Genomic DNA, 15,394 nt, shown 5'->3' on the forward strand with positions numbered 1-15,394 from the left:
TAAATTAGTGAGACGCCATTTCCTCTCCAACTTACGGGTTATCTGCTTTAAGCTACGAGTTTGTGAGTTATACCACGGAGTCAGGCACTTCTGATTTAAAGCTCTCTTTTTCAGAGGAGCTACAGCATCCAAAGTTGTCTTCAATGAGGATGTAAAACTATTGACAAGATACTCTATCTCACTTACAGAGTTTAGGTAGCTACTCTGCACTGTGTTGGTATATGGCATTAGAGAACATAAAGAAGGAATCATATCCTTAAACCTAGTTACAGCGCTTTCTGAAAGACTTCTAGTGTAATGAAACTTATTCCCCACTGCTGGGTAGTCCATCAGAGTAAATGTAAATGTTATTAAGAAATGATCAGACAGAAGGGAGTTTTCAGGGAATACTGTTAAGTCTTCTATTTCCATACCATAAGTCAGAACAAGATCTAAGATATGATTAAAGTGGTGGGTGGACTCATTTACATTTTGAGCAAAGCCAATAGAGTCTAATAATAGATTAAATGCAGTGTTGAGGCTGTCATTCTCAGCATCTGTGTGGATGTTAAATCGCCCACTATAATTATCTTATCTGAGCTAAGCACTAAGTCAGACAAAAGGTCCGAAAATTCACAGAGAAACTCACAGTAACGACCAGGTGGACGATAGATAATAACAAATAAAACTGGTTTTTGGGACTTCCAATTTGGATGGACAAGACTAAGAGTCAAGCTTTCAAATGAATTAAAGCTCTGTCTGGGTTTTTGATTAATTAATAAGCTGGAATGGAAGATTGCTGCTAATCCTCCGCCTCGGCCCGTGCTACGAGCATTCTGACAGTTAGTGTGACTCGGGGTGTTGACTCATTTAAACTAACATATTCATCCTGCTGTAGCCAGGTTTCTGTAAGGCAGAATAAATCAATATGTTGATCAATTATTATATCATTTACCAACAGGGACTTAGAAGAGAGAGACCTAATGTTTAATAGACCACATTTAACTGTTTTAGTCTGTGGTGCAGTTGAAGGTGCCATATTATTTTTTCTTTTTGAATTTTTATGCTTAATAGATTTTTGCTTGTTATTGGTGGTCTGGGAGCAGACACCGTCTCTACGGGGATGGGGTAATGAGGGGATGGCAGGGGGAGAGAAGCTGCAGAGAGGTGTGTAAGACTACAACTCTGCTTGCTGGTCCCAACCCTGGATAGTCACGGTTTGGAGGATTAAGAAAATTGGCCAGATTTCTAGAAATGAGAGCTGCTCCATCCAAAGTGGGATGGATGCCGTCTCTCCTAACAAGACCAGGTTTTCCCCAGAAGCTTTGCCAATTATCTATGAAGCCCACCTCATTTTTGGACACCACTCAGACAGACAGCAATTCAAGGAGAACATGCGGCTAAACATGTCACTCCCGGTCCGATTGGGGAGGGGCCCAGAGAAAACTACAGAGTCCGACATTGTTTTTGCAAAGTTACACACCGATTCAATGTTAATTTTAGTGACCTCCGATTGGCGTAACCGGGTGCCATTACTGCCGACGTGAATTACAATCTTACCAAATTTACGCTTAGCCTTAGCCAGCAGTTTCAAATTTCCTTCAATGTCGCCTGCTCTGGCCCCCGGAAGACAATTGACTATGGTTGCTGGTGTCGCTAACTTCACATTTCTCAAAACAGAGTCGAGTTTGATCCTCGGTGGGAGTGTCGTCGAGTGGGGAAAAACGGTTAGAAATGTGAACGGGTTGGCGGTGTACACGGGGCTTCTGTTTAGGGCTACGCTTCCTCCTCACAGTCACCCAGTCGGCCTGCTTTCCCGGCTGCTCGGGATCTGCCAGAGGGGAACTAACGGCGGCTATAAAGCTGGGTATCATCTGCGTAACAATGAAAATTTAAGCAATGCCGTCTAATAATACTGCCTAAGGGAAGCATGTATAAAGTGAATAAAATTGGTCCTAGCACAGAACCTTGTGGAACTCCATAATTAACCTATGTCTGTGAAGAAGATTCCCCATTTACATGAACAAATTGTAATCTATTAGATAAATACGATTCAAACCACCGCAGCGCAGTGCCTTTAATACCTATGGCATGCTCTAATCCTGTAATAAAATTTTATGGTCAACAGTATCAAAAGCAGCACTGAGGTCTAACAGAACAAGCACAGAGATGAGTCCACTGTCTGAGGCCATAAGAAGATCATTTGTAACCTTCACTAATGCTGTTTCTGTACTATGATGAATTCTAAAACCTGACTGAAACTCTTCAAATAGACATTTGCTTTATATTGTAAGGCAAAGCCATACAATAATTACGGAAAAACCTCAATGGTCAAAACGACCCCCTGTGAGCAAGCACTTGGCGACAGTGGGAAGGAAAAACTCCATTTTAACAGGAAGAAACCTTCAGCAGAACCAGGCTCAGGGAGGGGCAGTCTTCTGCTGGGACTGGTTGGGGCTGACGGAGAGAACCAGGAAAAAGACATGCTGTGGAGGGGAGCAGAGATCAATCACTAATGATTAAATGCAGAGTGGTGCATACAGAGCAAAAAGAGAAAGAAACACACAGTGCATCATGGGAACCCCCCAGCAGTCTAAGTCTATAGCAGCATAACTAAGGGATGGTTCAGGGTCACCTGATCCAGCCCTAACTATAAGCTTTAGCAAAAAGGAAAGTTTTAAGCCTAATCTTAAAAGTAGAGAGGGTGTCTGTCTCCCTGATCCGAATTGGGAACTGATTCCACAGGAGAGGAGCCTGAAAGCTGAAGGCTCTGCCTCCCATTCTACTCTTAAAAACCCTAGGAACTACAAGTAAGCCTGCAGTCTGAGAGCGAAGCGCTCTATTGGGGTGATACAGCAGAAACTAGCAAATTATTTCTTGCTCTTATTTATGAATATTAGTCAAATCATTAGCCTATTTTTGAGATTTTGTAAGGAGTTTTACTGATATCTCTATACACGTGTTTACATTCAACAGTGTATTAAGAGCACTTGTGATGTCATAGCACAGGCAACTGGAGGAAACTTCATTCGAAAAATTATCAAAAAAACAAATTCCAATAATTATCAGAAACTGTATTTCAAGGTTGATGTGATCATTAACTTTATCTTTTAGAAACTGCTATTTTAATATGAGTGGAGTGTCCCTTTAATGCGGCCTTTTCAATTGCATGTAAATCCTTAAAGCCACGGCCCATTCCGTGTAAAATCAGGCTTTTGTTTACTTTTAGTAAATTATTCCTACAAAACCTTGGCCTTTAATTTGATGTTGTATCGGCAGCTTGGCTAAATAGGATTTGCGATATCGACAGACCACATTAGAAAATGCAAGCGTTGTCTTCAAAAAGTAAACAAAATAGGAAATTAATTGTGGCACGCTTAATTCAAATGGACAAAGGCTTTATTATGGTTTGCATTTCATTTGCATTATGGTTTGTGTTCCATGCATAGAAAACATTATATGTAAATCCTTGATAGAGTTTTGATGGTCTGTATGTCCCACAGTGTCTGTCCATCACATGCACATTGTCCCACAGTGTCCGTCCATCACAGATATTTCAACACATTCTCTACATAAAACTATACCCCTTCCAGCAAAACCTCTTGCATGAGACTTGGGCACTACAGAAGGTATGTTTCAAACAGTTTTTTTTTTCTTCTGGTTTTGTTTTTACAGCAAGTGAAATAATGGACCATAAAAAAAAAAAAAAAAAAAAAAAAAAAAAAAAAAAAAATCAAACTTAACACATTGCTTCCCACACTGCTGCATGGTGCAACAACTTGCATCAATGAAACTGTGCAGGACGTTAGCATAGTTCCATACATATTTGGAAATGTGTCTTTTGATCATCTGTAAATAAAGACACTTTTGTGGGGCAGGGATCATTATTTTGGCAAAATATTCCAGTTTTTCGGCCTTTTCGTGCAAAAGAGCAACCAGGATTTTATTCAGAGAATAAAGATTGTTTAAAAAAAACTACATTCTCAAGACCCTAGTGGTCCATACTTAAAAACAAATACATGTTCCACTTGTTTTGAAGAATTTTTTTTTTTTTTCCACTGTTGCTGTTACATTTTGATGCCCAGCTTGGTGAACACGCTCTCAACAAATGGCACGCAGTGACAGAGTGAAGTCAGTACCTGCAGTTTGATCCTGGGGTCGAGCACCGTGGCCAGAATGAGGTCCTTTTGGTGAATTATGGACTGGAAGTGTGTGTGGAGGCCTGTGCGCAGCGCCTTGTTGAAGGGGGCGTGGTTAGTCATACGGCTCTCCAAAGTCTTATCAAGACCAATGAGGGAGGGGATAATGAAAGACATGGTCACACCGTTTCCCTGCAGGACCTGCAGAAAGGGAAACCAAAGAAAACATCCAGATCACCTACAAATAAAATAATTAATGTATATATGAAATATGGGGTGACAATGACATATGCACGTACAAAAAAAAAAAAAAAAAAAAACATGGCTGAAAAGGAGCAGGTGGAATTTATAGTTAAAGATCACAACTGAAGGCTGCAATTTCCCACAACTCTTCTGGCCAAATGTAAATTTGTATATTTTTTTAATTCCTTCTCTGTTCCACTCCAACATGAACCCGTATAACGATCCAAAAGCCAAAAGTTGGACTATCCTAAGATTGTCCAATCAATGCCAAAGAATCCTAAATTTCCTTCAAAGTGCTAGTGGGTGTCTTGGTGGCCTCCCTCACTATGTTACTCCTATCACTGTCAGTTTTTGAGAACTGCCTACTTTGCAGAGATTTACTATGAAGCACCACATGTGTCCATCCCCTGAATCATCAAGCGAAAAATGACTGGATAAATGACTAGCGTGTTGCCTGTGGGGATCCATGGGCTATAGACCGGGAAGTGTTTATAAAATAGGTAGCTGACATTTTTCAAGGGTGGTAATAAATTACGCAAAGTTTCTATCGTGAGTTGGAATGTGTGTGAGCCCAGAATGTTTTTAGAACCTTAGACCTCAACAGGTTTTAGAAGAGGAACTCTTTTATTTCATGTTAATTGTGTAATTTTGTTTATGTTAATTTACTGTCTTAATGTATTTAGCAGTACTCAACCCCTTGGTATTTCACGCATTTTAATTTGTTTATGGCATTTCAAATACAAAAAGTAAATCAGGCTTCTCAATATAAAAAAATTCTTCCTTAAACTCAAACTCAAAGCAAATCTCCACAACTTGATATAAATTAATTAAAAATATAAAAGGCAAGACGATGGGTTGCATAAGTAATGGGCCCCTTTGGTATAATACCTGTAAATAATCAGTTTTATTATATAATCAGTTCATACAAGTCAGAGGATGGATACATGAACATTTCCAAGTCACTGAATATGTCTTGGACTTTATTTACATCAGTTATGAAAAAATACAAACAGTTTGGCACTCTGTGGTAAATCTGTGTGGAGTAGACAGTTCTCAAAAACAGTGACTGTGCAAGAAGGAGAAGAGTGAGGAAAGCCACCAAGACACCCAGAAGAAGTTACAGGCTTCTGTGGCTGTGACTGTAGAAATTGTGCACAGTGCGTGTATTGCATTTTGTATCCCCAGTTATACAGCTTCATGATGAAGTGGTAAAGAGGAGGATTTTCTTTCACCAAAACATCAAATCTAGGCTTACATGTCAGATGTACCATCTGGCAAATTGTAGTTGAACTTTCAGGTCTTCTTTTTAAGAAAACTGTCCTCTGTACTACTTCTGGGGTTACAAAATGCAAAACATGCACTATGCACAATTTCTCCAATCACAGCCAGAGTATATAGATGTATATAAAGGATTTACTGCCCCCTACTGGAATGGGGTCTGAGTCCAGAATGTAATTATCAATGTCCACTGTTAAGTGTTGTTAGTTAATATACATAAATTTTCCAAAAATATTACTCCTATCAACGTTCCATTTTTGCGCCGTCTTCTTGACCAGAAATACATAAGCATACTAAACGGCAAATGCCAGGTCTCCCCAGTTGGTCTGTAATCAAAGTTATACACACACATGTACACAAGCCACTTCGCTCTTAATATTTTGTGGCGAGCTGCACAGAAGAACGAAAACTGAGCCAGAGTTTTGTTTTTTGTCCTTGTTTTTCTGCATTCTGCCCCAAGCAGGTGCTTCTATTTTTACACACTCACAGAGACAGTGGCAGAAGACATCAAACACACTATACTTCTCACACATGGTAACAGCAACATGACATTTAACTAAACAGACTAAACCAATTGAACTACAAAAACAACAAATCAGTAACAAAAACAACACTGTTGAACTAACATAAACCACAATAACATTTAAACCCCCAAAATCCTGAACTCCCATGGTGCATTACAGCACAACATCAATTGTTCACTGTTAGCTAATATCAAAATTTCTCCAAAAATATTAGTCCCATCAACTTTCTGTTTTCGCAGCATTCATCCTTGACCCAAAATACACAAGCATACTGGCAAATCTCAGCTCTCCCCAGTTTCTCCATGATTGAAGCCACACACACACACCACTTGGCTATTAATATACAGTGAGGAAATGAGGACATAACTGCCCTTTTTTGGGATCAATAAAGTTGTCTGAAGTCTGAAAATAAGTATTTGAACACCCTGCAGTTTTGAAAGTTCTCCCACTTAGAAATCATGGAGGGGTCTGAAATTTTCATTTTAGGTGCATGTCCACTGTGAGAGACGTAATCAAAAAAAAAAAAAAAAAAAAAAAAATCTGGAAATCACAATGTAAGATTTTTTTTAAATAATTTATTTGTATGTTACTGCTGCAAATAAGTATTTGAACACCTGCCAATTAGCAAAAATTCTGGCTCACACAGACCTGTTAATTTTTCTTTAAGAAGCCCTCTTATTCTGCACTCTGTATCTGTATTAACTGCATCTGTTTGAACTTGTTACCTGTATAAAAGACACCTGTTCACACACTCAATCAATCACACTCCAATCTGTCCACCATAGCCAAGACCAAAGAGCTATCTAAGGACACCAGGGACAAAACTGTAGACCTGCACAAGGCTGGGATGGACTACAATCCAACAGGCAAGCAGCTTGGTAGAAGACAACGACTGTTATGATTATTTATTAGAGAGTGGAAGAAACACAAGATGATTGTCAATCTCCCTCAGTCTGGGATTCCATGCAAGATCTCACTTTGCGGGGTAAGGATGATTCTGAGAAAGCTCAGAACTACACAGTAGGACCTGGTCAATGACCTGAAGAGAGCTGGGACCACAGTCACAAAGATTACATTAGTAACACATGATGCTGTCATGGTTTAAAATCCTGCAGGGCAGCAAGGTCCCCCTGCTCAAGCCAGCACATGTCCAGACCCGTTTGAAGTTCACCAGTGACCATCAGGATGATCCAGAGGAGGCATGGGAGAAGGTCATGTGGTCACATGAGACCAAAATAGAGCTTTTTGGAATCAACTCCACTTACCATGTTTAGAGGATGAGAACAACCCCAAGAAAACCATCCCAACCGTGAAGCATGGGGGTTGGAAACATCATACTCTGGGGGTACTCTACTGCAAAGGGGACAGGATGACTGCACCGTATTGAAGGGAGGATGGACGGGGTCAAGTACTGCGAGATTTTGGCAAACAACCTCCTTCTCTCAGTAAGCACATTGAAGATGGGTCATGGCTGGGTCTTCCAGCATGACAATGACCCAAACACACAGCCAGGGCAACTAAGGAGCAATTCATGTAAGAAGCATTTCAAGGTCCTGAAGTGGCCTGGCCAGTCTCCAGACCTGAACTCAATAGAAAATCTTTGGAGGGAGCTGAAACTCCAAACCTGAAAGATCTAGAGTAGATCTGTATGGAGGAGTGGACCAAAATCCCTGCTGCAGAGTGCAAACCTGGTGAAAAACTACAGGAAACATTTGACCTCTGTAATTGTAAACAAAGGCAAAGGCAGTACCAAATATTAACATTGATTTTCACAGGTGTTTAAATACTTATTTGCAGCAGTAACATACAAATAAACTATAAAAAAAAAAAATCATACATTGTGATTGACTCCGTGGTATAACTCACAAACTCGTAGCTTAAAGCAGATAACTCGTACGTTGGAGAGGAAATGGCGTCTCACTAACTTAGAAGATCTTCACTTAGCCTGGAAAAAGAGTCTGTTGCTCTATAAAAAAGCCCTCCGTAAAGCTAGGACATCTTACTACTCATCACTAATTGAAGAAAATAAGAACAACCCCAGGTTTCTTTTCAGCACTGTAGCCAGGCTGACAAAGAGTCAGAGCTCTATTGAGCTGAGTATTCCATTAACTTTAACTAGTAATGACTTCATGACTTTCTTTGCTAACAAAATTTTAACTATTAGAGAAAAAATTACTCATAACCATCCCAAAGACGTATCGTTATCTTTGGCTGCTTTCAGTGATGCCGGTATTTGGTTAGACTCTTTCTCTCCGATTGTTCTGAGTTATTTTCATTAGTTACTTCATCCAAACCATCAACATGTTTATTAGACCCCATTCCTACCAGGCTGCTCAAGGAAGCCCTACCATTATTTAATGCTTCGATCTTAAATATGATCAATCTATCTTTGTTAGTTGGCTATGTACCACAGGCTTTTAAGGTGGCAGTAATTAAACCATTACTTAAAAAGCCATCACTTGACCCAGCTATCTTAGCTAATTATAGGCCAATCTCCAACCTTCCTTTTCTCTCAAAAATTCTTGAAAGGGTAGTTGTAAAACAGCTAACTGATCATCTGCAGAGGAATGGTCTATTTGAAGAGTTTCAGTCAGGTTTTAGAATTCATCATAGTACAGAAACAGCATTAGTGAAGGTTACAAATGATCTTATGGCCTCGGACAGTGGACTCATTTCTGTGCTTGTTCTGTTAGACCTCAGTGCTGCTTTTGATACTGTTGACCATAAAATTTTATTACAGAGATTAGAGCATGCCATAGGTATTAAAGGCACTGCGCTGCGGTGGTTTGAATCATATTTGTCTAATAGATTACAATTTGTTCATGTAAATGGGGAATCTTCTTCACAGACTAAAGTTAATTATGGAGTTCCACAAGGTTCTGTGCTAGGACCAATTTTATTCACTTTATACATGCTTCCCTTAGGCAGTATTATTAGACGGTATTGCTTAAATTTTCATTGTTACGCAGATGATACCCAGCTTTATCTATCCATGAAGCCAGAGGACACACACCAATTAGCTAAACTGCAGGATTGTCTTACAGACATAAAGACATGGATGACCTCTAATTTCCTGCTTTTAAACTCAGATAAAACTGAAGTTATTGTACTTGGCCCCACAAATCTTAGAAACATGGTGTCTAACCAGATCCTTACTCTGGATGGCATTACCCTGACCTCTAGTAATACTGTGAGAAATCTTGGAGTCATTTTTGATCAGGATATGTCATTCAAAGCGCATATTAAACAAATATGTAGGACTGCTTTTTTGCATTTACGCAATATCTCTAAAATCAGAAAGGTCTTGTCTCAGAGTGATGCTGAAAAACTAATTCATGCATTTATTTCCTCTAGGCTGGACTATTGTAATTCATTATTATCAGGTTGTCCTAAAAGTTCCCTAAAAAGCCTTCAGTTAATTCAAAATGCTGCAGCTAGAGTACTGACGGGGACTAGAAGGAGAGAGCATATCTCACCCATATTGGCCTCTCTTCATTGGCTTCCTGTTAATTCTAGAATAGAATTTAAAGTTCTTCTTCTTACTTATAAGGTTTTGAATAATCAGGTCCCATCTTATCTTAGGGACCTCGTAGTACCATATCACCCCAATAGAGCGCTTCGCTCTCAGACTGCAGGCTTACTTGTAGTTCCTAGGGTTTGTAAGAGTAGAATGGGAGGCAGAGCCTTCAGCTTTCAGGCTCCTCTCCTGTGGAACCAGCTCCCAATTCAGATCAGGGAGACAGACACCCTCTCTACTTTTAAGATTAGGCTTAAAACTTTCCTTTTTGCTAAAGCTTATAGTTAGGGCTGGATCAGGTGACCCTGAACCATCCCTTGGTTATGCTGCTATAGACGTAGACTGCTGGGGGGTTCCCATGATGCACTGTTTCTTTCTCTTTTTGCTCTGTATGCACCACTCTGCATTTAATCATTAGTGATCGATCTCTGCTCCCCTCCACAGCATGTCTTTTTCCTGGTTCTCTCCCTCAGCCCCAACCAGTCCCAGCAGAAGACTGCCCCTCCCTGAGCCTGGTTCTGCTGGAGGTTTCTTCCTGTTAAAAGGGAGTTTTTCCTTCCCACTGTAGCCAAGTGCTTGCTCACAGGGGGTCGTTTTTGACCGTTGGGGTTTTACATAATTATTGTATGGCCTTGCCTTACAATATAAAGCGCCTTGGGGCAACTGTTTGTTGTGATTTGGCGCTATATAAAAAAATTGATTGATTGATTGATTGATTTCCGGATTTTGCACCTAAGACGAAAATTTCAGACCCCTCCATGATTTCTAAGTGGGAGAACTTGCAAAATCGCAGGGCGTTGAAATACTTATTTTCCTCGCTGTATAGATCAACATGATTGTTCTTTTACCTGCAAGGCCTCCTCAAAGGGCTCCAGGAGACCCAGGATGTCAATCACTTGCTCCCTTTTAACCATAACCAGAGGCGGAGCAGTGGCTGTGTCGTTGGCGTCTATACGAGCCTGGGCGAGGACTGTCATGACGGCACTCCAGGCTGACTCCTGGGCCATACGACGCAAAGACACCATCATGGCGTTCCAGCGACAGTTACTGGAGGAGGGACACAAAGACGAGCCGGCCTCCTTCATCAACACCTGTACAATGATAAAAACACAGAACAATGTTGAAGTCAGCAAACAAGCAAACAAGTTTATCATGTTGCCCAAGGACACTGTGAAACACAGCAGCAAAAGGGGGCTGAGTCAATCCCAGCTGTCACTAGACAAGAGGTGGGGTCCACCCTGGACAGGCCACAAATCTACTGCACGGCCAGCAGCATAGCACTAGCATGACTCCATCATGCAAAAAAAAAAAAAGTAGGAGAAAATATCCTTGCATTAGGCTCTTACATTGTACAGCCAAATATTTAAAGGCTAATATTTTTTTCAGTGATGGGATGACATGCGGAACTTTGTGTCACATAATCGCTCAACAGACTGTTTTTTTTTTTTTTTTTTAAAGGTTTCAAGAAATTTACTTGACAGGTTTAATAACTGAGGTCAGTGAATGTTTAATCAACACCACCCCGCCCCCTGTATCACTAAAATACATTTTAATACTGAACTGGTGAGGACGCCCCCTGTCATTTCCCTACGGAGGTCTTCCAGACAGAATGTCTTTGGAGTAGACTCTGAGAAAGACCCTGGACAGACCGTAGGGATTACATCTCCCAACTAGCTTGGAAATGCATCTGGAACTCCAAGGAAGCTTTACCCCTAATCTCAATTCTCTTTTGTACCCCTTCCCCTTGGCCCTACCCCTTTAAAACAAGGTGTATGCCTCTAGCCCTATGAATTGAGACATCCCTCCACCTTAGGGGGGAAAAAACTGCCCATCTCAAACTGCCATCTTCACTGTTTGTTAACATGGCAACTGAAATGCAACTTGTTGCAGTAGCCTGTTTGCTCTTTTTATTTTCTCGCCTTTCTGCATAAATGCAAAGAAATAGAACAAGTCGCAGATTTCTTCGACGCATTGCAATCATGTCATGTTAATTAATTTGTAATTTATAATAATAATTAATAGTATTAGTAATTAATTAATTAGTAATTAATTAACAGCGCAGGAGACAGCTTAAATTCCTGGAAAACATTGCAGTGACCACACTCAGGCCGGACATAGTCCTGGTGTCAGAAACAACAAGGCAAGTGGTCCTGCTGGAGTTGACTGTTCCCTGGGGAGACCGGATGGAGGAGGCCTTTGAGAGGAAGATGACCAAGTATGAGCAGTTGGCAAATGAATGCAGAAGCAGGGGATGGAGGACTCGATGCAACCCCATTGAGGTCGGCTGCAGAGGATTCGTTGGCCAGTCACTCATCAGAGCACTCAGGATGCTGGGAGTGAAGGGACTGCATTGCAGAAGAGCCATCAAAAACATTACTGAGGTGGCAGAAAAGGCGCCAAGATGGCTGTGGATCAAACGGGTTGATCCGTGGACCGTTAAGCTACTCGGACACAAGCCGGGGCCTGATCACCCCCGGCTGGGTCGCCTGGGCGAGGGTGTATGATGTTGAGAGACCCGAAACACCCAATGACCCCAGGGTACATCACTGAAGATGTGTCTGAGTTGCACCAAAAGTGTTTGTGAAAATCAAATCATTTATGTTAATAATACTAATAATAATTAATCAATAATAGTAATAATTAATATTGTTTGATTAATCATTAATTGATTAGTAATTAATTAATTACTAATTAAAATAAGTAAACACTTGAAATATATCAGTCTGTGCGCAATGAATGTACACATTATACAAATTTCACTTTATGAATGGAATTACTGAAATAAATCAACTTTTTCATGATATTCTAATTATATGACCACCATCTGTATGTATGTTTATGAGCTGCATCTAGTTCTGTTAACCTTATATTTCTTTTTCAAATTCTCCCTTTTTTTTGCATCCAGCCCTATTTCCTTTAGAAATTTCCTTGACAAATAATAGCGGTCTATTAGAACGTCAGGTTATGTGTTACACATATACATGTGTGTGTATATATTTTCCAACTTACTCCCATTGATGAAACTTCTCATTTTCTGCCTGAAAGCTTATTAGGAGACGAGTGTGTTCAGGGCTCCTTGTTTGTTTACAAACTACACACACGTCACAGACCTTGAAATCCAACAGCAGGGATTGATATTATCCAAAGATTTCTGAACATACAAATTAATGTGCTTATCCTTTATTTCTCACAATGAAGAAAATCATGATAAAAGTGTCTTATCGTAGCGTTCGTGTGTATGTGCATTATAACGCCTCAGCGCACAAGCGAAGTTACGATATTCTTCAGAACGACAATATACACAACATGCATCCAGCAGCATACACGTTGCTGTCATAGACAACTGCCTGTAAATTGTTTTGGCAAGTTATAACTTTCTAAACAGCGTAATTTGTAATGAAAGCCGTTTCATTTGTGCGGCTCTTTCGGCGCCATGTTTCTTTCTTTGGAGACAGCGGTAAGCTCCTCCTACCCCTCCAAATGGAGAGTGCATCCAGATTCCCTCAGTTTGGAGGGGTTTGTAGCCCTCCGCCTTCCCCTCCACCTTGCTCCAAAAAGAGAACTGAGACACCCCTCTGTCTCTCATGCCCACGCAAAACGGAGGAGAAGGGGTAAGGGGTAGAACTGAGACTCAGCCTTAGAGGAGGAGACAAGTGTGAGATGAGCTGCTTAATCTCCTGACAGCAACACCAGAAACAACAGAAAATGAATGAAATCCGAAAAGAAGAAAACCTATATGGAGCATAACAGGAAAAAAAAAATGAGGTGGGCTTCATAGATAATTGGCAAAGCTTCTGGGGAAAACCTGGTCTTGTTAGGAGAGACGGCATCCATCCCACTTTGGATGGAGCAGCTCTCATTTCTAGAAATCTGGCCAATTTTCTTAAATCCTCCAAACCGTGACTATCCAGGGTTGGGACCAGCAAGCAGAGTTGTAGTCTTACACACCTCTCTGCAGCTTCTCTCCCCTTGCCATCCCCTCATTACCCCATCTCCGTAGAGATGGTGCCTGCTCCCAGACCACCAATAACCAGCAAAAATCTATTTAAGCATAAAAATTCAAAAAGAAAAAATAATATAGCACCTTCAACTGCACCACAGACTAAAACAGTCTAAGTCCCTGTTAGTAAATGATATAATAATTGATCAACGTAATGATTTATTCTGCCTTACAGAAACCTGGTTACAGCAGGATGAATATGTTAGTTTAAATGAGTCAACACCCCCGAGTCACACTAACTGTCAGAATGCTCGTAGCAGGGGCAGAGGGGGAGGATTAGCAGCAATCTTCCACTCCAGCTTATTAATTAATCAAAAACCCAGACAGAGCTTTAATTCATTTGAAAGCTTGACTCTTAGTCTTGTCCATCCAAATTGGAAGTCCCAAAAACCAGTTTTATTTGTTGTTATCTATCGTCCACCTGGTCGTTACTGTGAGTTTCTCTGTGAATTTTCAGACCTTTTGTCTGACTTAGTGCTTAGCTCAGATAAGATCATTATAGTGGGCAATTTTAACATCCACACAGATGCTGAGAATGACAGCCTCAACACTGCATTTAATCTATTATTAGACTCTATTGGCTTTGCTCAAAAAGTAAATGAGTCCACCCACCACTTTAATCATATCTTAGATCTTGTTCTGACTTATGGTATGGAAATAGAAGACTTAACAGTATTCCCTGAAAACTCCCTTCTGTCTGATCATTTCTTAATAACATTTACATTTACTCTGATGGACTACCCAGCAGTGGGGAATAAGTTTCATTACACTAGAAGTCTTTCAGAAAGCGCTGTAACTAGGTTTAAGGATATGATTCCTTCTTTATGTTCTCTAATGCCATATACCAACACAGTGCAGAGTAGCTACCTAAACTCTGTAAGTGAGATAGAGTATCTCGTCAATAGTTTTACATCCTCATTGAAGACAACTTTGGATGCTGTAGCTCCTCTAAAAAAGAGAGCTTTAAATCAGAAGTGCCTGACTCCGTGGTTTAACTCACAAACTCGTAGCTTAAAGCAGATAACCCGTACGTTGGAGAGGAAATGGCGTCTCACTAATTTAGAAGATCTTCACTTAGCCTGGAAAAAGAGTCTGTTGCTCTATAAAAAAGCCCTCCGTAAAGCTAGGACATCTTTCTACTCATCACTAATTGAAGAAAATAAGAACAACCCCAGGTTTCTTTTCAGCACTGTAGCCAGGCTGACAAAGAGTCAGAGCTCTATTGAGCTGAGTATTCCATTAACTTTAACTAGTAATGACTTCATGACTTTCTTTGCTAACAAAATTTTAACTATTAGAGAAAAAATTACTCATAACCATCCCAAAGACGTATCGTTATCTTTGGCTGCTTTCAGTGATGCGGTATTTGGTTAGACTCTTTCTCTCCGATTGTTCTGTCTGAGTTATTTTCATTAGTTACTTCATCCAAACCATCAACATGTTTATTAGACCCCATTCCTACCAGGCTGCTCAAGGAAGCCCTACCATTATTTAATGCTTCGATCTTAAATATGATCAATCTATCTTTGTTAGTTGGCTATGTACCACAGGCTTTTAAGGTGGCAGTAATTAAACCATTACTTAAAAAGCCATCACTTGACCCAGCTATCTTAGCTAATTATAGGCCAATCTCCAACCTTCCTTTTCTCTCAAAAATTCTTGAAAGGGTAGTTGTAAAACAGCTAACTGATCATCTGCAGAGGAATGGTCTATT

General features: G+C 40.3%; 1 protein-coding gene across 2 annotated transcripts in view; it reads right to left on the reverse strand.

Moving 5' to 3' along the window:
- The window catches only part of mybl2a (v-myb avian myeloblastosis viral oncogene homolog-like 2a), a 143,890-nt gene that overhangs the window by 17,631 nt on the left and 110,865 nt on the right, over positions 1–15,394 (reverse strand). For both annotated transcript variants that reach the window (XM_034171713.1, XM_034171712.1), the window contains 2 exons: positions 10,529–10,771; positions 4,119–4,319 (listed from right to left, as the gene is read on the reverse strand). In XM_034171713.1, coding sequence (XP_034027604.1) covers positions 4,119–4,319; positions 10,529–10,771 — 444 coding nt within the window. The remainder of the gene's footprint in view (positions 1–4,118; positions 4,320–10,528; positions 10,772–15,394) is intronic.

This window comes from Thalassophryne amazonica, chromosome 6 (genome assembly GCF_902500255.1).
Source record: "Thalassophryne amazonica chromosome 6, fThaAma1.1, whole genome shotgun sequence".
NCBI lineage: Eukaryota > Metazoa > Chordata > Actinopteri > Batrachoidiformes > Batrachoididae > Thalassophryne > Thalassophryne amazonica.